At 40.8% G+C, this 22779-nt stretch overlaps 4 protein-coding genes across 8 annotated transcripts in view; 1 reads left to right on the top strand and 3 right to left on the bottom strand.

The window, feature by feature from the left end:
• LOC110533820 (connector enhancer of kinase suppressor of ras 2) overlaps positions 1–2195 on the bottom strand; it is a 55495-nt gene extending 53300 nt beyond the window's left edge. Inside the window, exon 1 of one of the 2 annotated variants that reach the window (XM_021618352.3) lies at positions 1748–2195. In XM_021618352.3, the coding sequence (XP_021474027.2) occupies positions 1748–1814 (67 nt within the window). In that variant the 5' untranslated portion in view covers positions 1815–2195. The remainder of the gene's footprint in view (positions 1–1747) is intronic. The other variant, XM_036990212.2, reaches the window with a different exon arrangement.
• A 74-nt stretch (positions 2196–2269) lies between these two features.
• LOC149980012 (TLR adapter interacting with SLC15A4 on the lysosome-like) lies at positions 2270–6231 on the bottom strand. The gene is made up of 3 exons (XM_090186542.1): positions 5989–6231; positions 5576–5713; positions 2270–5414 (listed from the first exon to the last, which is right to left on the bottom strand). Exons 2-3 carry the CDS (start codon positions 5703–5705, stop codon positions 4738–4740), a joined length of 807 nt encoding a protein of 268 aa, XP_090042668.1. The 5' UTR covers positions 5706–5713; positions 5989–6231; the 3' UTR covers positions 2270–4737.
• A 92-nt stretch (positions 6232–6323) lies between these two features.
• Positions 6324–17454, bottom strand: LOC110533818 (adapter SH3BGRL). Of its 4 annotated transcripts, none has more exons than XM_021618347.3 (4): positions 17348–17454; positions 8852–9037; positions 7057–7137; positions 6324–6749 (listed from the first exon to the last, which is right to left on the bottom strand). In XM_021618347.3, the coding sequence occupies exons 2-4, from the start codon at positions 9011–9013 to the stop codon at positions 6714–6716; spliced, it is 279 nt and encodes a 92-aa protein (XP_021474022.3). In that variant the 5' UTR covers positions 9014–9037; positions 17348–17454; the 3' UTR covers positions 6324–6713. The 4 variants fall into 4 exon arrangements, with proteins under 4 accessions (XP_021474022.3, XP_090042670.1, XP_090042669.1 ...); XM_090186544.1 differs by lacking the exon at positions 17348–17454 and adding an exon at positions 16830–16968; XM_090186543.1 differs by lacking the exon at positions 17348–17454 and adding an exon at positions 16562–16955.
• Positions 17455–19191: 1737 nt separating this feature from the next.
• Positions 19192–22147, top strand: LOC110533817 (uncharacterized). The gene is made up of 6 exons (XM_090186541.1): positions 19192–19388; positions 20180–20206; positions 20472–20501; positions 20680–20727; positions 20914–21015; positions 21178–22147. Exons 1-6 carry the CDS (start codon positions 19374–19376, stop codon positions 21205–21207), a joined length of 252 nt encoding a protein of 83 aa, XP_090042667.1. The 5' UTR covers positions 19192–19373; the 3' UTR covers positions 21208–22147.
• The last annotated feature ends 632 nt before the right edge of the window (positions 22148–22779 follow it).

Raw genomic sequence — 22779 nt, 5'->3', positions numbered from 1 at the left:
ATGACGGTGTCCACTGGCCACCTTTCAAAAACCACTCAAGAACAAGAGATTAAAAGCAACCAATAACACACAGTTTACGGTGTGGAGAGGGTGTGGATATTCTTTGCAGCTGTGGCAGCACAAAGACATTTATCAACTTGCATATCAGCATTCTCTGTGTCTCAGATTGCACATCAGCAACCATTCTGTCTCAAATGACCTTAGGATACCGGCTCTGTTCTTTATGTCAGTTGTATTCTACCAGTCTTATAGACTGTCAAGATTTTACTGTGTATTGGCGTCATTCGTTGGCCTACAGCATTGAATATAACAGATGACAAAGATGTCACCTTGCTTATGCACTTTCCATGGTGTTTGGGTTGGAGAATTTGAGACTGAACTGAAGTTCTTCTAGTTGTGTTGTGTATCAGCTGTACAGAAGTTGTGCCGTAGGCGAGCCCTGCCCTGCTGCGAAGGCTGTAAACACATCTGTGACAGCAGCGCCAGAAGCAAGCACGGTTATGCACTTCTGGATTGACACTTGGCTGGCCTAACTACTGTATGTGGGAAAACACATCCCATGTCTGGGTTGACATCACAGCTTCTTTAGTTGGATGACAGTAAATCCTTGTGCCCTGGTGAGAGAGAACATGATCAGATCTATCTCACTTGGGTTTGGTTGTTAGCGTAACTAAAAGGTCTTTCTTTTGATCGTCATTCAACCATTTGGATGTATAAGCATTAAGTTACTCATGCTCACCTTTCTTTCCAATGAAGGCTTGTTGTCAATTAACGTTTCACCTCCAGAATGACAGAAGTCTGCCACTACTAACATAACAGTACACACAATCTGATTATGGCAGGTAATGTAGCGCAACAATTGTTTTGTCATCCACTTGGTCTTACCTAAGGGGTACTTCACCTCAGCTGTGCACTTAGCCCACACTATATAATAAAAGCAACTATAGGTAGGTATATTTTATCTCATAGAAATATGAATGTTAAGGCAGATAGTGGAGAACTCTTCAAAACACACTGAACATCGTAACGCCAACCATTTTGAGTTCAGTTAAGGCATATCTTAAAGGTGAAATTGACAATTGTGGTTGCAAAAGCTGCTGTCCAGTTCGATTAGCTTGTAACCTGCAATGTGTTCCTTATCCCTACCCACAATGGTGGATTTTTGTAGCAATGTAAATCATAGTCTCTGTCAACGTATTATCAAATAAGGTAGGTTCGCTGTCCATGGTGCTAGTTTTGCAAACGCCTCAATTGATGCCAACACTTATTCAATCTGTGTGTGTGTGTGTGTGTGTGTGTGTGTGTGTGTGTGTGTGTGTGTGTGTGTGTGTGTGTGTGTGTGTATGCGTTAGAGAGGGGGGGGGGCACGCAGTCTTTATGGTATGAGGTAATCTACATGTGAACCTTTTATAGGTAAACTGACTGTTGAACACCTTTACACGTAGCATAATAAGTTGGTCTGAGTATCTGGTTGGTGTTCTACAAATGCGTAGCCTACATCAGGCCAGGGCGATAATTAGGAAACACTGAATAGCGCGCTTCTACATCAGGGTCGGATACACAAAATGGCACACGATCAATATTTCAATGCAAAGAATAGCAGCGTTTTAGCTCAAATCAGCCCCAATTTGTTAAACCACGTATTCAGATAAAATATAACAAATTTACACATATCCATGTTAGTCGCTTCAAAATGTATTCTGTCAGTATCATGCAAATGAAAAGAAACATGTTTTATAATCATTACCTTTCATCCAATCCAGCACTTGCTTAGGTGTCCATTTGCTTATAGGTTCCATCACGAGGGCCATCATCGATGTCTTCAAATCCTTCAAACAAGGACTTGATAGAGCATGAAAATCGGGTGTCGCAAATCAGAAATGTTGCATCGGTATACCAGAGATCAAATAATATAAGTGCACCTTACTGGGTAAAGGCATGGCTGGTGACAGTATCCTGGGTACGGAATGCTATGGTGCAGTCCACGCGCTCACAGAAACGACTCAGCCGCCTCTTTCTCTCTCTCTCTCTCTCATACACACACACACACACTCAACAGTAGCCTACCTGCCGACCCCACTGTACTGTGTAGAGAAGCGAGTCTCTCTCTGAGTGAGAAAGTCTTTCAACCCCTCCCTCCCCTGCACACCGCAGCATCACATGCTTCATTCCAGAGACACAGGGAATGGTGCAATAATATATAATTACCTGATGCCTTTATAGAGAAACATTGGCAGCTGAACGTAAGGCATAAAAATTAAGCATATTATTTTATTTTTTTAACCTTTTTTATCAGGAATATGTTCACCCCCTTAACTGTTTCCAGTTCCAACCAATATGAGTAGGAACAGAACCGAAGCAATTGTGTTTTAACCAATAGAAACCTAGTGATGCTTGCATCAATGCCTGTATGGGGGGGCATATTAAAAGTGGGTCACCCTGCAATTTACATTGAAGTAATGACTCAAACAAAACATGCAAGATACAATTGAATGACAGTCTTTTTTTTCAGTTAGTTACAAATATCTCAGTTACTGTAAAACCACATCATGACAAATGCTGGGGTATGTGCTTATCATTTCTTTCTGATGTTCCCATGTTTTATTATATGGAAAATACACCTTGTGTAGATACTTATCGACCTATAGCCAAAATAACTACTACAACTACAATCAACTATATATGGTGTGAGCACACTACATGATTCTGTTGCACAACACATCATTACAGGCCCTCGAACTTCATTCCACTGAGTCCCACCAGGATATGGTTAATAATTCAGTCCTCACTGTGCTGGGTGATGATGACATCTTTCCCTGCTAAGCCTATTACTAACTCTTTGGAGATCTGCCCATTTCTTGTATCTTTATTGAAGTCTCCCCATACGTCTCACTATATGGTGTAAAATGGCATCAAAATTCATAAACATGAACATTTGGTTCTGGTAAATTATCAGAGGCATGGGCACCATAATCATTGACCATTACCCACTCCTATGCTGCTCTAACAGTGCCATGCTAATAGTCCTTGGCTTGGCTGGTGGATGACCCAGTGGCTCCCGACAGGGTGTGAAGTGGTGGCATTGGCACTTGCTCCCCACACACACCGGTTTACTGTTAATCCTCTCCCAAGCAGCATATACTAACCATGCTTAAAATCACTCGATACTGGTTTTCACATTAGATGCACCCATCTAAAATAAAATGCATGCATTTCTAGCACATGCTATCATATAGTCACACTCACATAAACCTTGCCAGTCATACATCCCTGCCTTTGATGCCTAAGAGGGGGATTTCTGAAATGAAGCTACCCACCTGAGTCATGACATTCACTTGATATGATTGACAGTGATCTAGATCAATAGGCCTCCTCAGAGGTAAAATAACAACCTGTCATGGCTAAACCAGAAAGTGTCTGATATGCACCTTATGTTTAGTATACTTTTATACACTGAGTGGACAAAACATTAAGAACACATGCTCTTTCCATGACATAGACTGACCAGGTAAATCCAGGTGAAAGCTATGTTCCCTTGTTAGTATCACCTGTTAAATCCACTTTAATCAGTGTAGATGAAGGGAAGGAGACAGGTTCAAAAATGATTTTTAAGCCTTGAGACAATTGAGACATGGCATGTGTATGTGTTCCATTCAGAGGGTGAATGGGCAAGAAAAAATATTTTAGTGCCCTGGAACAGGGTATGGTAGTAGGTGCCAGGCGCACCTGCTTGTGTTAAGAACTGCAACGCTGCTGGGTTTTTCACACTCAACAGTTTCCTGTGTGTTTCAAGAATGGTCCACCATCCAAAGGACATTCAGCCAACTTGACACAACTGTGGGAAGCATTGGAGTCAACATGGGTCAGCATCCCTGTGGAATGCATTCGACACCTTGTAGAGTCCATGCCCCAATGAATTGAGACTGTTCTTAGGGCAAAGGGGGGTGGAGGGTGCAACTGAATAGTAGGAAGGTGTTCTTAATGTTTTGTACACTTAGTGTAGTCAATTTCACTACCCATTCAAATGGCCAGTTTATTCTCCACAAGACATGACGGCAATAGCTCAGTGCTTTAGCATATTCATGTATTCTATTCAGTCAGTTGCATCTAAGATTAAAAAGCGTTTCAAATTTGGCAGAGCTTGATATGTTGATCTGACACCGATGTGTATAATGTGCTTTCTTGTCAAAATGTTATGTGACACTTGCAGTTAACATGCAATGTTTATGTATGACAGCAGGTGTCAATATTTTCCAACTCTTTCTGACAACCAAGATAGCAAAATAGCTATTTTTTACTGTTTAGTAATAGTCTGTGGTTATGACAATATAATTTCAGATTTGCAATATCTGTGAGGAATCATTTCTCAGAAACAAGAACCAAGATGCTTACAAGAACTAAGTTATCCCTCACCTTACAGTTTGTCTCCTCTTTGTCCTTCAACTTGAAAGCTTGGGATTGTCTCAGGCTCCCAAGTATTGCATTATAGGAACTGGTCGCATTTATGAAGTAGATATTATGGACATTGTGGCATTTTCTAAAGATATTTCTTCTAACAATTTAACAAAATGAAGGGATCTACATCCCAAACAATCAATTTAATTTACCTATTGAACCGAATGCAATACAACTGACCACCAAGTATACAGATTCAGTACAGAGAAAACGAAACTAAAACTGTAGACCATTGTCAAGTATGTTAGTTGGAGGACAAAGTGAAACTACTGCTGGTTTCAGTCAGGTGGGCTTTCTTCTAGGCTCAGGGTTGGAGATGCGCAGGTTGGGGGAGCTGAAGTGGGAGCTAGCCACGGTGTAGGTGCTAAGGTAGTGGATGACGATGCTCTGGGCCGTACTGGAGTCCAGGCCGTGGTCCTGACAGAGATGCAGGCTGAGCTGCATTACTGGGGCTGGTATCAGGCCCTGGGGAGGTGTCTGGACCAGGGGAGAGCTGCCCCGGGCCAGGCTGTCCTGCATGTGCTGTCTGTACACCTCCAGCAGCTTACTCTCCAGATAGCCGTTCAGCATGGAATTGGATAGAGGCTCCCTGTTCAGGGTGATGATGCTGTTGTCCATGACCAGGCAACCCTCATCCTGCAGGGGCTGGGACTCCACCTGCACCCTAGGCTCCACAGGCCCTGTGGGTTCCAAGGCCTCCAGCTCTCCCAGGTCCTGAGATTGAAGAAGTGGTCCTTCGAACCCCTCATTCTCCAGCCGCGGGCTCTCTGAGCTCCTGTTTCCCACATGGTCCCCTCTGAGCTGCAGGTCGGGGTAGTCTTTGCAGAAGGTGGTGCAGCACCAGGAGCGATAGAGCTCCAGGTCACCATAGTCATCACAGTGGCTATTGGGGATGGTGAGGGCATCACTGAGCCTGGTTGTCACTCTAGGATCAGACTGCACCAGACCTTCCATGTTTCCTATGCAGTCAATACACCAGAAGCACATTTAAAAATATGGCAATAAAAAATGAAAACAATTATAAAACATCATACTCATCATCTATGAACATTGTAAGATAAAGCATATTCTACTGATCCAGAAAAACATGCAGCATTTCAGACAAATCCCAAATGCTTACCTGACATTGAACCTGGGGTCAGAATTATATTGGGGGCAGGATGTGGTGGACGTTCCTGAGCCTTTGTGGAATGGGGGTCACAATCCTCTTCCCTGTACCTGAAGACTCTGATGAAGGCTTCTCCCAACATGACAACCACTACATAACAATGCAAATTGTCTCAATACAACATAGCAGTAAACCACACCAACAAGCAATTGTTCAATTCAACTAGCAATTTCAATTGTGATTCTCCATAGATTTTATTACAGGACTAGCATTAATCTGGTTCCAGGAAACCACCCCAAATAATCATGTTAGCATGACATAGTCTATCAGGTTCGAAAGATAAATAAATATTTAGATTCTCTTGCCAGGTCACATAAAACATAAAATAGTATAAAACACATGACAGATACTGACAATATCCCTACCTCTGTTTTTATAATAGATGGTGTTCCTTTAGTCTGTCCACTAATACAACGTTTATAAGTTAGCTACAGATTTCTCTAACTGGTGAGCAGTCACGGTAATGTGCTGTCCCTAATTGTACTGAGCTTCTGAGTAGCAAATGTCAAAAACAGGAAGCATTGTTAGAAATAAAATTAGAACACTCACTGCCCCTGCTTTTCAGCTTCTGCCTTCTGTGGCATTCCATTTAGAATGTAAGGAGAACTGAAACAATTATGTGACAACGGTATTCTTTGCAATGTTAATTTGAGCTAAACAAGAATAACAAGGAAACTGGGTAAGAATAAGAGAGACTGAGTAGTAAAAGTAACACTTTTATTATCAAACATGAAAAATATCTCATTGAATTAAATATTCTCATATGTGCAAAGCATGTCTTTGTCATCTACTAAATGCCTAGTATTTGGGCACTCATTCTGCCTTGATTTCAATATGATATTGAACATGGGATACTGCCCAGCATTGACTTGGAACTATTGTAGCAGTACAAGGTCACCACTTTAAAGACATTGTCAAAAAACACAACATTTGGTCAATTTGATACCATTCTGATTACCTTTCACAACAAAATAAAGCGCTATGATTGGTCTGAGAAGACGTTTTCCAGACGAGCAGTGGCAAGCTGCTGTAGAGCTGAATGGAGGATGACAGGAGAGGGCACTGTGGTCTGCTAATCAAAACCATGCGGCTACTGTTGCTCCAGTCCAGCCAAGGCCTCTGCTTCCTGTGGGTGGTATGAAAACAGTGCTAAGAAAATGATGCAACACCAGGGTTGAGACCAATTGTAATTATGCTTCCACCAAAAGGTGTATGTAATTTCACAGGAACAATTTTTACAGTTGCCAACAGAACAGTCTGGACCTGCAGGTCATCCTTCATTGCCTCTGTTTGGCAACAGAGCTGTGAAATACATGGTAGTAGCGGAAACAAGCAATCATTCAAAATAGATGGACTGGTAACTTGCACATGAGTATGGTCCTCTGTGTGTGGTTTTGACAGACGTAGTATGTCCATAAGGCCTTGATCTTTACCTTGGAGCCTGGAGGGGCTGTTAGGCCCAAGAATGCATACACTGCATGCTCCTCACGGGCATCAAAGAAGGCCTCATAATTCTGCAACGACAATACAAAAGGTAGCTGTCTCACTAAGTATGTTTCAGAAAATTATTACAACAGAGATCATGCTCATGGACCTCAACTCCGTCATCAAGAGACTGGGTCAACTCAACATGACAATAGACGGCTGCACAATCCACTCCAACTCCACTGTCAGGAACCTTAGTGTTACATTTGACCCAACTCTGTCATTTGAACCCCACATCTGGAACATCACCAAGGCAGCCATCTTCCACCTCAAAACATCTCATGACTCAGATCTTCTCTCACTGACCTCGCTGCTGAAACCCTCATTCACGCCTTTGATTTATCACGCATGGACTACTGCAACGCCATTCAGACTCCCCTCCAAAACACTGGACAGACTTCAACATATTCAAAATTCAGCTGCATGAGTCCCCCCCCACCCCCCCACCCTCATCAAACTCCACTGGCTCCCAGTTCAATATAGGATCATCTTCAAATTGCTCATGCTCACCTACAAAGCACTCAATGGACTGGCGCCAACATACATTACTGGCCTCCTGCACCCCTACACTCCCACCCAATCTGTTCACTGCGCTCCTCTGACACCGGCCTCCTCACCCTCCCTTACACCAGGCTCCGTTCCATGGGAGACCAGGCTTTTAGCAGGGCAGGGCAGCTCCCCAACTCTGGAACTCCCTCCCTCTCCATGTCAGAACCTCACAATCCATACACATATTCAAGTCCACACTAAAGACACACCTCTTCACACAGGCTTACCCGGACACTCTGTTGTCTTAGCTTTTATCCTCTGTCTAGTTCACCTCCCTGGTTAGTCTGTGCTTATGTTTAGTATACTTTTATACACTGAGTGTACAAAACATTAAGAGTATCTACTTTTTCCATGACATAGACTGACCAGGTGAATCCAGGTGAAAGCTATGTTCCCTTATTGAGGTCACTTGCTAAATCCACTTCAATCAGTGTAGATGAAGGGGAAAAGAGAGGTTAAAGAAGGATTTTTAAGCCTTGAGACAATTGAGACATGGCATGTGTATGTGTTCCATTCAGAGGGTGATTGGGCAAGAAGAAATATGTAAGTGCCTTTGAAAGGGGGATGGTAGTAGGTGCCAGACACACCGGTTTGTGTCAAGAGCTGCAACCTGCTGGGTTTTTCACACTCAACAGTTTCCCATGTGTATCAAGAATGGTCCACCACCCAAAGGACATCCAGCCAACTTGACACAACTGTGGGAAGCATTAGAGTCAACATGGGCCAGCATCCCTGTGGAATACTTTCGACACCTTGTAGAGTCCGTACCCAACGAATTGAGGCTGTTCTGAGAGCAAAAAGGACGGGGGGGGGGGGTTTCCTAATGTTGGGTATATTAATATTCTTAATTATTTGAATACATGATTTTATATCTGTTTTACCCTGCTGATGTTCTTGTGTTTGTAAAGTAACTGTGGGTGTCGTGAAAAGCGCTTAAAATAAACTTTATTATTATTTATCATTATTACACAAATTGCTACAAAGGTACCAGGCTGCAATATTCTCAAAGAGTACGTTGAGAATGTCTACCTTAAATTAGAACAGAAAAAATATAAACCAGGCACTTTTGCTTATCAAAGCATACTTTTCTTTACTATGCAGTTGCTAGCATACTGTCTGTCCTTTGACCTCTCATCAGCTTCAGACAGTAAGCTTCACTACACTGTGAAGGCGTCAGTACAGTACAACACTCACCCCACAGTAATGTTCTTCATTAAATATCTGTGGAGGCAGGGGGACCCCCGTCATTGGTCGGAAGTCCTCAGGTACGTTCTCCCTCATCCATTTCCTGTTTTCTTCACTAGTTACGATGTCACACTCCTTAAAGTCAATCTTGTTGACAGTTAGGAAACCCATGATGTCTTGCTGCTGCTTCTTAATCTACAGGCAGAAAGGAGATGAGATATATAAATAGGTAATATAATAATTAGGGATGTACAGTATACAGTGCCTTACGAAAGTATTCGGCCCCCTTGAACTTTGCGACCTTTTGCCACATTTCAGGCTTCAAACATAAAGATATAAAACTTAATTTTTTTGTGAAGAATCAACAACAAGTGGGACACAATCATGAAGTGGAACGACATTTATTGGATATTTCAAACTTTTTTAACAAATCAAAAACTGAAAAATTGGGCGTGCAAAATTATTCAGCCCCTTTACTTTCAGTGCAGCAAACTCTCTCCAGAAGTTCAGTGCGGATCTCTGAATGATCCAATGTTGACCTAAATGATGATAAATACAATCCACCTGTGTGTAATCAAGTCTCCGTATAAATGCACCTGCACTGTGATAGTCTCAGAGGTCTGTTAAAAGTGCAGAGAGCATCATGAAGAACAAGGAACACACCAGGCAGGTCCGAGATACTGTTGTGAAGAAGTTTAAAGCCGGATTTGGATACAAAAAGATTTCCCAAGCTTTAAACATCCCAAGGAGCACTGTGCAAGCGATAATATTGAAATGGAAGGAGTATCAGACCACTGCAAATCTACCAAGACCTGGCCGTCCCTCTAAACTTTCAGCTCAAACAAGGAGAAGACTGATCAGAGATGCAGCCAAGAGGCCCATGATCACTCTGGATGAACTGCAGAGATCTACAGCTGAGGTGGGAAACTCTGTCCATAGGACAACAATCAGTCGTATATTGCACAAATCTGGCCTTTATGGAAGAGTGGCAAGAAGAAAGCCATTTCTTAAAGATATCCATAAAAAGTGTCGTTTAAAGTTTGCCACAAGCCACCTGGGAGACACACCAAACATGTGGAAGAAGGTGCTCTGGTCAGATGAAACCAAAATTGAACTTTTTGGCAACAATGCAAAACGTTATGTTTGGCGTAAAAGCAACACAGCTGAACACACCATCCCCACTGTCAAACATGGTGGTGGCAGCATCATGGTTTGGGCCTGCTTTTCTTCAGCAGGGACAGGGAAGATGGTTAAAATTGATGGGAAGATGGATGGAGCCAAATACAGGACCATTCTGGAAGAAAACCTGATGGAGTCTGCAAAAGACCTGAGACTGGGATGGAGATTTGTCTTCCAACAAGACAATAATCCAAAACATAAAGCAAAATCTACAATGGAATGGTTCAAAAATAAACATATCCAGGTGTTAGAATGGCCAAGTCAAAGTCCATACCTGAATCCAATCGAGAATCTGTGGAAAGAACAGAAAACTGCTGTTCACAAATGCTCTCCATCCAACCTCACTGAGCTCGAGCTGTTTTGCAAGGAGGAATGGGAAAAAATGTCAGTCTCTCGATGTGCAAAACTGATAGAGACATACCCCAAGCGACTTACAGCTGTAATCGCAGCAAAAGGTGGCGCTACAAAGTATTAACTTAAGGGGGCTGAATAATTTTGCACGCCCAATTTTTCAGTTTTTGATTTGTTAAAAAAGTTTGAAATATCCAATAAATGTCGTCACAAAAAAATACAGTTTTATATCTTTATGTTTGAAGCCTGAAATGTGGCAAAAGGTCGCAAAGTTCAAGGGGGCCGAATATTTTCGCAAGGCACTGTATCAGTGAGCATATCGGAATCGGCCAATATTAGCTAAAAATGGCAACATCGGCATCAGCCCGATGTCTAGTTTAACGCTGATGTGCAAAACCGATGTCAAAGCTGACGTGCACACCTATATAACGTAGGTAGATGACGTAATGACGCCACAAAATACAGTGCTACACAGAACAAAAGCAGAAAAATACTAAGCGCACAATTCCAACAAGTAAACAAACGGCAAGATAATGGAATTCATTGCCCTTGACAATCAACCATTCTCTGTTGTGGATGATGTTGGCTTTCACTGACTGTTCGAACACCGGTACGCACTATTTTTTTAGATGTTGCTCTACCGGAGTTACACAGTATTGTTGCAACGCATATCTATGAGCTACTTGCTATGGGCGTCACTGCTATTAGCTTCACAACTGACATTTGGACCAGCAATGTCAGCCCAATGAGCATGCTGAGTCTGACAGCACTGTGGGTCGATAAGTATTTCGTACTGAGGAAAGCTGTATTGCATGCTCAAGAATGTGCTGGTTCTCATACCGGCGCTGTCATTTCAATGGCATTTGAGAACATGTTTGAAACGTGGAAACATGAACACTCTCCTAGCGCTATTCGAACAACTGACTGGAGAAATAAGCTCATCAACTGCGTCTGCAGCAGACGTGATACCCTCTGTCATGACATTGAAACGCCTGCTCAACAAAACTGCCGACACAGACCGTGGAGTTAAAACTTGCAAAAGTACTCAAGGCTTTGAACAAGTGATTCGGTGGTTTTGATTATGTTTTACTGGTAATTGGGACATACGTAAATGCCAACAAAATAACTTTTTGGTCAGTGTGGTGTGGTGTGTGGGTGTAACCTTTATTTTAACTAGGCAAGTCAGTTAAGAACAAATTGTTATTTACAATGACGGCCTACCCCGGCCAAACTCGGACGACGCTGGGCCAATTGTGAGCCGCCCTATGGGACTCCCATGGATTCGAAACAGGGACTGTAGTGATAACTCTCACACTGAGATGCAGTGCCTTAGACCTCTGCGTCCATGTGTGTGTAACTATTTAACTGTACTAGAATGCTTAAAAGACCATTAAAATTCTAAATATTGGTTATCGTTACCGTTTTTTTGGCAAGGAAAATATAGGATATCGGCCAAAAATGTCATATCGGTGCATCCCTAGTAATAAACATACAATAATAATACTGTTTTGATGTGTAATAAAGGGTGGAGTATGGGGAGATAAGCCTCTATTCACTTTGCAGAGCCTCTGCAGCTGGGCTGCATTCTACAGGAGAGCCTGGGGACTGAGACGGACCCAATAAGGCCTCTGTACAACCAGGATCAGCTCAGAAGACAGGCACAGACCAAATATGGCAGTAGGAGGAGAGCCCAGTGTTCCCTTGCAACCTCTTCTGTTCTGTCTAAACTTTGCACTGCACATAGAAGCCTGTCTAGAAAATCCTGTATAGACAACATTTCTGTATAGTCATGGTTTTGACTTGCAAATTCACAGTAAGCAATAATATCCGTCGTTTCAGACTAGATATTTCAGAGGTTAGCTGAGGCAGTCGTTCTGTAGCCATTGTGCTCTTTGCCTGATTCAGCCACCCTCACCATTCTTTAGAGAGTGATGCAATTGGGTGAGGTATGAAGTTCACATGTCCAAAGACTGATCCTGTCCAGCTGTTCTGGCACAGAACACCACTGGCAATGGTCCTTTAGTCTAGGCGTGTTGTTTTGCAGTATGTAGGGAAGGAGTGGTGGCACACAGGAAACAGGAAAATGGAGGAAGGTTGTGGTGGAGGAGTCAACATCTGATGGTAGAGTCTAGTTAAGTTTGACCCCTAACCCTCACCACAAGGCCATTTGTTTAACCAAGTGCTTTACCTAAATATTCTTGTGTCTGCATGCTCACTCCTAAAAACCTTCGTAGACACAGAGGGGGTTGAGCAGGAGTAAGAGACTGCTACTCTCACAGACAATAAATATGTGATTATGTATCCTCTTTTGATTTTATACTGTGCTGTAAATGCATTTTAGATACAATACAATCATAGTTTTGTGTTAACACTAAATTAACAATATATACAAATGAATAGAATAATAGTCATATGACAAATCAATATCTCCCAAATTGAAGGCCCTCTTTATCAAATCATTGTTTTAGGTTAATTACAATAGCCTATGCATTGCATCTCATTGCATGAGAATACTATAGAATCGAATGTATTTGTGCAGCTGTCAGTCCCAGCTTCTACTCTATTGCTCGGGACATCCCATGCACAACTTTGAAAAGAAAGATCATTTCCATAGAGCTTAATACATTTAATATGATAAAGTCTGCATAGCTACAACACAATAGCTCATTTGTAGGAGCCCGAAACACCTAATGCAAATACTTTGAATTTGCCAAGAAAATGAACATAAACGGTCAATATGCTATAAGGCTTACTCAATACTCAAGATTTCTTACCGCTGTCGATCCAGAGGATGATGCTATGAAGACTTTTATTACCATGGCTGTTTGGTTCACTCCCCAAAACCCAAGTGAGCAAAGCATCGACGTCTCCAAATGATCTCCCTCTCTCTCTCTTTTTCTCTCTCTCTCGCTCTCTAACACCGTAACAACAGATGGAAATCAGATCTCTGAAAACAATTGGGAACACTTCAAACTATATATTGTAGTGCTTTCTAAATGCATTTTCAAATACATTTGACTATGTTAATATTTTGTTATCCTATTCATATAGTCTATAAATAAGTAATAAATGCTCCTCACAGATTTTTCAAGAATTTCAATTCAAATAATTGAAATAAAGCTAAGATGTGCTCAGACATAAGGAAAATATAGTAATAGGCTCATAACCTTCTAACTACTATATACTATATACTGTCTGAAAAGAGAATAAGCCTATGAAAAATCCGGGTGATTATATCCTATGAACGTCCCGCCTACTTCCTGGTGTAAAACTGTTTTTGCATGGGCGTCATGCTTATATAATCAAATTCATGAAAATATGGTAATTTAAGATATATGTAACATGATATTCATATTCGTGGATTAATTTACACCCAATGGCTTTCACGAAGGTTTTCGATTTTGAAAACGCAATCGAAAACCTTCATTAAAAGGCATCAGGTCCACGAATTAATCCACGAATATAATTTTACAAATATCGTAAATGACCACGTTTTCATGAATTTGATTATAGAAATTTGAAGCCCGTTCAAAAACAGTACCGAATCTGCAACAGAGAGTAGGCGGGACTTTCATAGGGTATTTGGCAGAGTCATTGAGTACCACAGTATGAGTCATAATACCCATGAAACCTAGCGGTAAAACTCGGAAATTGTTCCAATAGTTTTTTCACCATTCATTTGAGAGTCGGAGATTTTAGAACTACTTCATATAAGGTCTGTGTTGCATGTAGGCTTCCCCTAGCGAGACGTTTCGATAACCGTGCAAATCTCTCTCGGACAAGGTAACTTTTATCAATATTCGCCTGTAAACAAAATACCCGTTAGCTGCTAATACCTGTTTAGCAAAGGTTTCAGCTAGCGATGACTTGCAGGAGCCTGCTGGGGTTTGTAGTCTTGCGTAATGTCTACTTTGAGGCTAATTATCATTTTCGAATATGAGCGCAAATGGAGCCAAATAAATAATGTGACCTTGTCCGAGAGAGATTTACATGGTTATCAAAACATCATGCCAGGGTAAGCCTATACGAAACACAGCCCTTATTTTAAGTGTTTCTAAAATGGGGAAAATGAATGGTGTAAAAACGATTGGAACCATTTCCCTGTTTGACCACTGGGTTTAATTGGTATTATGACACCTCCACTGTGGGACTCTATTTGGTCCCGTCTTCCAATGTTTTAATGTTAAGAGCAGTGTTGTGTTCGAGACCGATTTCAAAGTGAAGAACAGAGGTGGGGCCAGAAAAATGCGAGTCCAATTGTAATTTTGTCAAATCAACACCATAATAAGAGTTCTGAAATATTAACATTTTGAACAACATATGGATTTTTTTATACATTCAGAATAGTGAGAAAATGCTGTGGAGGAAAAATAGAGCCACTATGAATTATTACTAACCCAAACACAGTGGGGAACATTGGGCCTTCTACGCCTTCAGAGAGGGGCTAAGGATTTATAAAATTATAATTATATTATTTTCAATGATCTGATTTAATCTCTTCAATATTTGTTGGAAAGGGTTAACACTAAAGAAGAAGAAAAAAGATCAAATCAGGATTTTTCTTTTGCTGGTCTCTAGGGGGAGAAATCTAGCTAAATCAGCCATTGGCTAGGCCACCATAAACTAGATAAAGACATCTGCCATTCAACTGTATTAGGGCAATTATTTTGAGTGACAGTGGACTCAACCAATCACATTTTGACTTAATGAGTGGGACCATTTTTACAAAAACGTATCATAACTTCTGCTGCCTTGAAGGCCAACAGGTCACAATAGAGAGCAGTAGTTTTCCCATTGTCTAGCTAGCAATCAAAGAGGATTGTTGGTATTTTGTTAGCTTTTCCCTTTTCAAGAATGACTTTCAGCCTCCCGGGTGGCGCTGTACTGCAGCACCAGCTGTGCCATCAGAGTCCCTGGGTTCGCGCCCAGGCTCTGTCGTAACCGGCCGCGACCGGGAGGTCCGTGGGGCGACGCACAATTGGCCTAGCATCGTCCGGGTTAGGGAGGGATTGGTCGGTAGGGATCTCCTTGTCTCATCGCACACCAGCGACTCCTGTGGCGGGACGGGCGCAGTGCGCGCTAGCCAAGGTTGCCAGGTGCACGGTGTAGCCTCCGACACATTGGTGCGGCTGGCTTCCGGGTTGGATGCGCGCTGTGTTAAGAAGCAGTACGGCTGGTTGGGTTGTGTATCGGAGGACGCATGACATTCAGCCTTCGTCTCTCCCGAGCCCGTACGGTAGCAATGAGACAAGATAGTAGCTACTACAACAATTGGATACCACGAAATTGGGGAGAAAAAGGGGTAAAATTTAAAAAAATAAATAATGACTTTCAACAATAAGTTAGGTTTCAAATGATCATCTGGTGAGTGGAACTTTTGCAGTGTGCTTTCTCTTTTAAAATAATGTGTGTCAGTTCCACTTTAAATGTTAATCTGTTCATATACACACCCAGGCAGAATAACACTTACATTTCTGACAACCGACGACTTAGATAGAATGTTGTGAAAATTCTATAGCAGTGTAGAGTGGAAAGCAGCTGTGCTTTTGGACAATTAATTGACACTGCAGTGAATAAAACCAAACTACTGGAGTCAACACAGACCGGTGAGCTATAGCCAATCAGAGGTACAGTAGACCTTTATACAAACAAGCAATTTGCCACATGGGCCTGCCATCATTCACTTTGAATTGGACTGTGTTTACAGTCAGTTGCAACAGCGGACTTTAGATCATCAGAATGCATTCGCCAAAAGCCACAAAATAAACCTGAATGGATATATGTTAACACCACGGGAGTCCTCTTACATTTGGTAACTTTACAGTCCTTTTGATCATACAATCATGAAAAGGTAGTTATGCACATCAACAACTAATGCTAGGCAGAGCAAGATGAGCTAAAATCTAAGGAAGGAACATTAGATAAACCCTCAAACTTTTAGCTAGTTTGTTAATAAAATTGCACTGATAAACGGTGGGGAACTGTAGCCTCATCTTCTTTCTGCAGCTTGCCTGCCGATGCATGCTTGTCCCAACCAAGCACCCAAGCTAACTGGCTAAAGTTGGAGAGCTTGCTACTTCCAGACACAAATGAGAGACCACGTCACTGACCATTTTATTTGCCGTAGCAGAGCTGTTTACATGTTATCTAGAGCGTTCTTGACTAACTTTTCCCCCTACATTTACTGACCTGTCATTCAGCAGGTGTTGCATGTTAGTAAATTAATCAGTTCTGTGCTCCAGCACACACAGACGAGAGTGCTCTGAAATCGGAGTAGATGGCCAGAGGGAATTTGCGAATGCTAGAGATATGCTAACTGTATAACAGTCGTTCGAGTTCTTGCTAGCTAACAAAATCACATCTGCATCTCTAGCTTTGTATATGTAGCCGATGTGAACTGGCTAGCTAGTTAGCGGTGGAGCGCGCTAGTGGCGTTTTAATCGGTGACGTTACTTGCTCTGAGATCTTGACGTAGTGAAGCCGTGGCTTTTGTGGAGAAATGGGTAACGATGCTTCGAGGATGACTGTTGACGTGTGCAGAGCGTCCCTGGTTAGCGCCCAGGTCGGGGCGAGGGGACGGACGTAAAGTCTATACTGCCACCGAAAACGATGAGGGGAAGGCATGAAATGACATCTTCCTAGCAGCTATCTAACGTTCTGTGTTGGGCTAGCATAAATAGATTTGCGCTCTCAAAATCACACTTTTTGTTGAGGAAAAATAAAAACAAACAAATTCGAAATCCACAGTAATGCTTAAAACACATCAAACTGGCTCCCCAGTGGGCCTCTGTCCACCCAGGCCCATCCATGTCCAAAACCTTGATGCCTTGATAGTAGGCTATTTGCGCATCACAAATAGCCTACTAACCAACATTTAGGATAAAACTTTTTCAATACCTGGTTTGCATACCCATTGTTGCATTAGTTAGCATTTACTGGTAGATATCATAAATTGAAACGTCTTTCGTACCCTACCTGCTACGGACGTCATTCATCTGTCAGCTGCTCCATTCCAAAACCAGCTGAGAGCTGCACACTCTTGCTCCTGGCAGATGATATTCCGTTGAAACTAGGCTGTGCCCAGCGCGCATGTGAATATATTTTACGTGCTTTGTGATTTTGTAGGCTACTTTGTGAATGAATGATATAATTGATAAATCGTATACCTACACTACGTTGATACACATAAATAGGGATTAAGAAGTAAGTATAAGCAATGCCCACTGGAGAATAAAAAAATGGTATAGGTTTATACCTGCGTATACCCTCCACTATACCACTGGCCCTTTTTGTGTTTTACAAAAAGTGCACTATTCTACTTGAGTGCGCTGGTGTTACGGTTGCTGTCCTAACAGAATCACGAACCTGTCAATTCAATTCAAGGGGCTTTATTGGCATGGGAAACATGTGTTAACATTGCCAAAGCAAGTGAGGTAGGTAATATACAAAAGTGAAATAAACAATAAAAATTAACAGTAAACATTACACATACAGAAGTTTCAAAATAATAAAGACATTACAAATGTTATATTATGTATATATACAGTGTTGTAACAATGTACAAATGGTTAAAGTACACAAGGGAAAATAAATAAACATAAATATGGGTTGTATTTACAATGGTGTTTTTTCTTTACTGGTTGCCCTTGTGGCAACAGGTCAATAATCTTGCTGCTGTGATGGCACACTGTGGTATTTCACCCAGTAGATATGGGAGTTTATCAAAATTGGGTTTGTTTTCGAATTCTTTGTGGATCTGTGTAATCTGAGGGAAATATCTGTCTCTAATATGGTCATACATTGGGCAGGAGGTTAGGAAGTGCAGCTCAGTTTCCACCTCATTTTGTGGGCAGTGTGCACATAGCCTGTCTTTTCTCTTGAGAGCCATGTCTGCCTACGGCGGCCTTCTACTGCGGCCTTTCTCAATAGAAAGGCTATGCTCACTGAGTCTGTACATGTTCAAAGCTTTCCTTAAGTTTGGGTCAGGTATTCTGCCACTGTGTACTCTCTTTAGGGACAAATAGCATTCTAGTTTGCTCAGTTTTTTTGTTAATTCTTTCCAATGTGTCAAGTAATTATCTTTTTGTTTTCTCATGATTTGCTTGGGTCTAATTGTGCTGCTGTCCTGGGGCTCTGTGGGGTGTGTTTGTGTTTGTGAACAGAGCCCCAGGACCAGCTTGTTTAGGGGACTCTTCTCCAGGTTCTTCTCTCTGTTGGTGATGGCTTTGTTATGGAAGGTTTGGGAATCGCTTCCTTTTAGGTGGTTGTAGAGTTTAACAGCTCGGACTAATTCTGCTCTGCATGCATTATTTGGTGTTGTACATGGAGGATATTTTTTCAGAATTCTGCATGCAGAGTTTCAATTTGGTGTTTGTCACATACTGAAGGCCTATAGGTTCGCCACAGCGCAAACATGTCTATAATAGATAAAGGCTGTTAAGATATTAACCTTTCGAGAAAGGAGTGTATATATTAGGCCGGGCGATGCGGTTTTATGCGCTGGTTGAATAGAAGCGGATAAATGTTTAACTTGGCTGGTCGCGGCAAGAAATTGCGTGTCCGATACCGAGTCAAGACCGAGTACAACTGTATCCAAGACCGAGAAACTCAATATGTGGTCTCGAGTACTACAACACTGGTTAAGCGCACGAATGCTTGCACAATTGCAACATTATAACGTATGTCATGCGCCAGTCAGTGGATACTGTTACAAAACATGAATACTTCATTCACGTTCACTAGGAATTTGGCGCGTAAATTAACTACGTTCAAAATCTTTATTTTTGGGACACCTTATGCCATCCTTTGATTGGCCAAGCATAACATCAGTCACCATTTAACCGCACCTATCCCCACCCCCATCCAACCACTGGGTTTAATGTGCTATATATATGTTTACTACAGTATTAGTAATAAGAGAACATCACTCTCTACAAACTGTGAACTCAATCACAAAATATAGGTCTTTAGTTTAATTGAAGAAGAGAACCTACATTCCAACATGCCCAAGAGAAAGGTATGTAGAGCTTAGATGCGGATATACTTTTTGCCCGAATAAATCAGTGATATTATGAAGCCTTCGAATTTGTTCACTCTTGTAAAAAAAACTATTTGAAATAATTATTCGATTTTTTTGGTTTGCAAATATCGCCGTATTTTCCCGAATTTAGAATGTATTTTGCGATTTATTTAAGAGGCGTAAACAATCTTGTCTGAAACCAGACTGGATCTCCATGCTATTGAAACCACAAGCAGCCATGCTTTGCAGTTCCCATCCCATCCATCTCGAACACAGCGAAACAAAACGGATGCCTTTTGACAGTTAGAGCGTGTAAATCTGCACCGAGGGGGGTATAGTTTTTACTTAATAAAAAAAAAAATCCTCGATAATTTCATTTTAAGACCGTCGCAAATGTTAATTATTTGAATGATTTCTTTGTTCATCGCGTTAAATGGGTGCTATTCCCCCTTATCACCAGATGGCGGAACACAATTGATTCTGCCCCTCCCCCTTATACATTTGGCGAAAACCGATGAAGACTAATGCCCCACTTAAAAAAGTAATGGTGCAACTGCTTCTGCTACTCAACGCATATAATTTGAAGCGCTTGTCTAGAATTAGTAGAGGCTGTCTGTTTGGGCAAAGTGGAAGCTATCGCCTATGTTTGCACGGGGCTAAGTAAGTTTGTCAACTTGCAGTTACTCATTTTAGACAATAGATAAGTAAATATTCAGCGATATTATGTTGGGAAACAAAAGCATGCATATCTATTATCTTAAATAATGTATTTTTCATACATTTTGCAGGGAGCTGATGGCGATGTCAATGAGGAGGTAAGTTATACACACACTGAATATCACCCTTGTTGAATAGGCTACAGGTTGTAATCTTCACCATGATTAAAATCCTCAATGGTGATCACTGGTGATTTTATCAAATTATTTGAGAAAATACTCCCAATAGTTAAAAGATAATGCATTCTTGAAATAGGGAAATATTCAATTGTCTGCATTATGAAAATACATCAAGCATCCTCATTCAATTTCTTTAGAAATGTTGTCACACACCTTTGAGTAGTATTATTTTTCGTTACATTAGCCTTCAAGGAGATCTGCACGGTTGTCATCGGTGAGTAAATTATTTTTTACATTTATTTTTACTTTTTTACAGCTTCCTTTTGGAATTGTGATTATTTGATAAAGGGCATAAGCACCACTTTTTAAAATTCTATGATGTGTTTTATGTCCTGTTTCGTGGTATGCAATTAATTGCTTTGAGAACCAATATAGTCTTCTGTATTTTTCAGAAACCAGTACCTTCAAAACCATCACCAAATCCAAAAAAGCCAGCTAAGGTAATATTTACCTGCTTTCAATATCTACTCATTTACATGATTAAGTATAATTATGCCTATCATGTGTTTAATATGTCATTGTGCTCTTTCTGGCACATTCCCATATTAAATGTTTAGACAATTTCTTGATTCCGAGGTGCCAGGCAGAGACAATTTGACATATATGCATGTATATTGACCCCACAGAAAGAAAAAGAAGTAAATAACAAGAAGAAGGCGAAGGCAGCAGCGGTCGAGGAGCCTAAAGAGGAGACCCAGACTGAAAATGGCGAGATCAAGACAGATGAAGTATGTCATGCCATATCAGTGATACACGGTCTCATTTCTTTTACCAAGGTTGATTAGTTAGTTGTTGTATCTTACTATTTCTGTAGGCAAATCCATCTAAAAGCATTAATCATTCAGGATTCTCAGTGTATCACAGTGAATGGCTCTTTTGTCACCTTACAGGTAGAGACTCCAGAAGAGAAGACTGAGTAGCACTACTCCCGTCCATCCAATCCCCTCCCTTGTATGGCCCCCAAGTCTCATATGTTATCCCTAAAACATCCATTACCTTAACAGAGGAATATTTTTATCAACAATTTTGTAATTATTGGTACAGGGTTTTAGCTCAAAACACAGCTAAATATGGAGGACTGTTCTGTTGTGCAGTGGTCATAAAGTGTTTTTAAGAAAACATAATTACGGTTTTGTTTATTTCATAGTTTTGGTACCTTGTTGGGACTTTAAAAAATAATGCTGGATGGCAGACTAATTGCAGGTGGTATAGTGTCACATTGTAGGTTCACCAACTCATAACATTTCACTTTTGTAGGTGGTTGTATTTTTACCCTTTATGTACAGTGTTTTTTCTTTGGGAGGTGTTTACTTATTTTCAACTTGATTGTCTGTAAGCAATCTTGGAAACATTTAAACATTCCAGGCTTAAAGGACAATTTCACAATTTTTCAACTTCATATTCATAATCTCGAGGACCACTGCAACAACATGTGAAAATTGCAAATTTGTTTTGTTAAAAAATAGGAATATTTTCAATGACACCATCAGTGTGCATGGTGTGATTTTAACAAATTAGTTACCATCATTAGCTACTAATTGGACACTTCCTCAGTTTTTTTATCACAAAACATAGAAACCCCACATTTTCACATATGTTGATGTTGTGCTGGAGATTAAGCAGAACATTTTTTAAATTTCACTAATGTGGGCATACCTGCTTTTTAAATAAACTTGCTCTGAATTATTTTAACACAAATGATTTAAACAGAGGAAGAGGCTTGTTGGAAGTTGATTATAGTTTTTGAAACAAATGTTGGGATTTTAACACTGAAAATTAATCTATTGAAATATGCAGCTGTGTTCCCACTGAAGTTCTGGATATTTAATTGGAATTTAATAAAATAGTAATTTCTCATGAGGTTGCGCAAGGTCTCATGACTTTACTTGTCATTATTACTGTATCATTACCATATCTAAACTCAATAGTAGACCATCTAGCCAACCAGTTGTTCTGATTGTTATTGTGGTATGTATATTATTGTAATACTGATATAGTTAACATTCTTATAACAGATTGTGGTCAAAGGTAGCATTTTACAACCTACTGGATTTGGCGACATGTCGCAGTCACTATTTGCTGACCAAAATAAAAAATGAGACTGAAAGGACCCTAGGTATCGTGCCAGCACAAATAACCACAAAGACATTATCTGTCTTGCAAAAGCATGACACTTTTCAGTTCTATACATTATGATTGTTTGACATGCAAATTTGTAATCATGCTCCAACTAGTAGCTTTATGGTAAGTTTTGTGCTTGTCTGAAAAAAAACCTGTACTGCTGCTTGGAAGTTACAACTATTTTAATATTTTGAGGTATATGCTAAACCAGTTCAGCTTGTGTCATGTAGTGAAGGCAAGAAAATAGAACTTACTCATCACAAGAAAAGTATAATAGCCTTACTTGTTTGTTTATTTTAAATTATACTGAACAAAAATACAGTGCATTAGGAAAGTATTCAGACCCCTTGACTTTTTCTATATCCTTCTTT

This window comes from Oncorhynchus mykiss, chromosome 10 (assembly GCF_057628025.1).
Source record: "Oncorhynchus mykiss isolate SJ-2025 chromosome 10, ASM5762802v1, whole genome shotgun sequence".
Lineage (NCBI taxonomy): Eukaryota > Metazoa > Chordata > Actinopteri > Salmoniformes > Salmonidae > Oncorhynchus > Oncorhynchus mykiss.
Note: the sequence above shows the minus strand (reverse complement) of the source record. Positions and strands in the feature narration are given on the sequence as shown.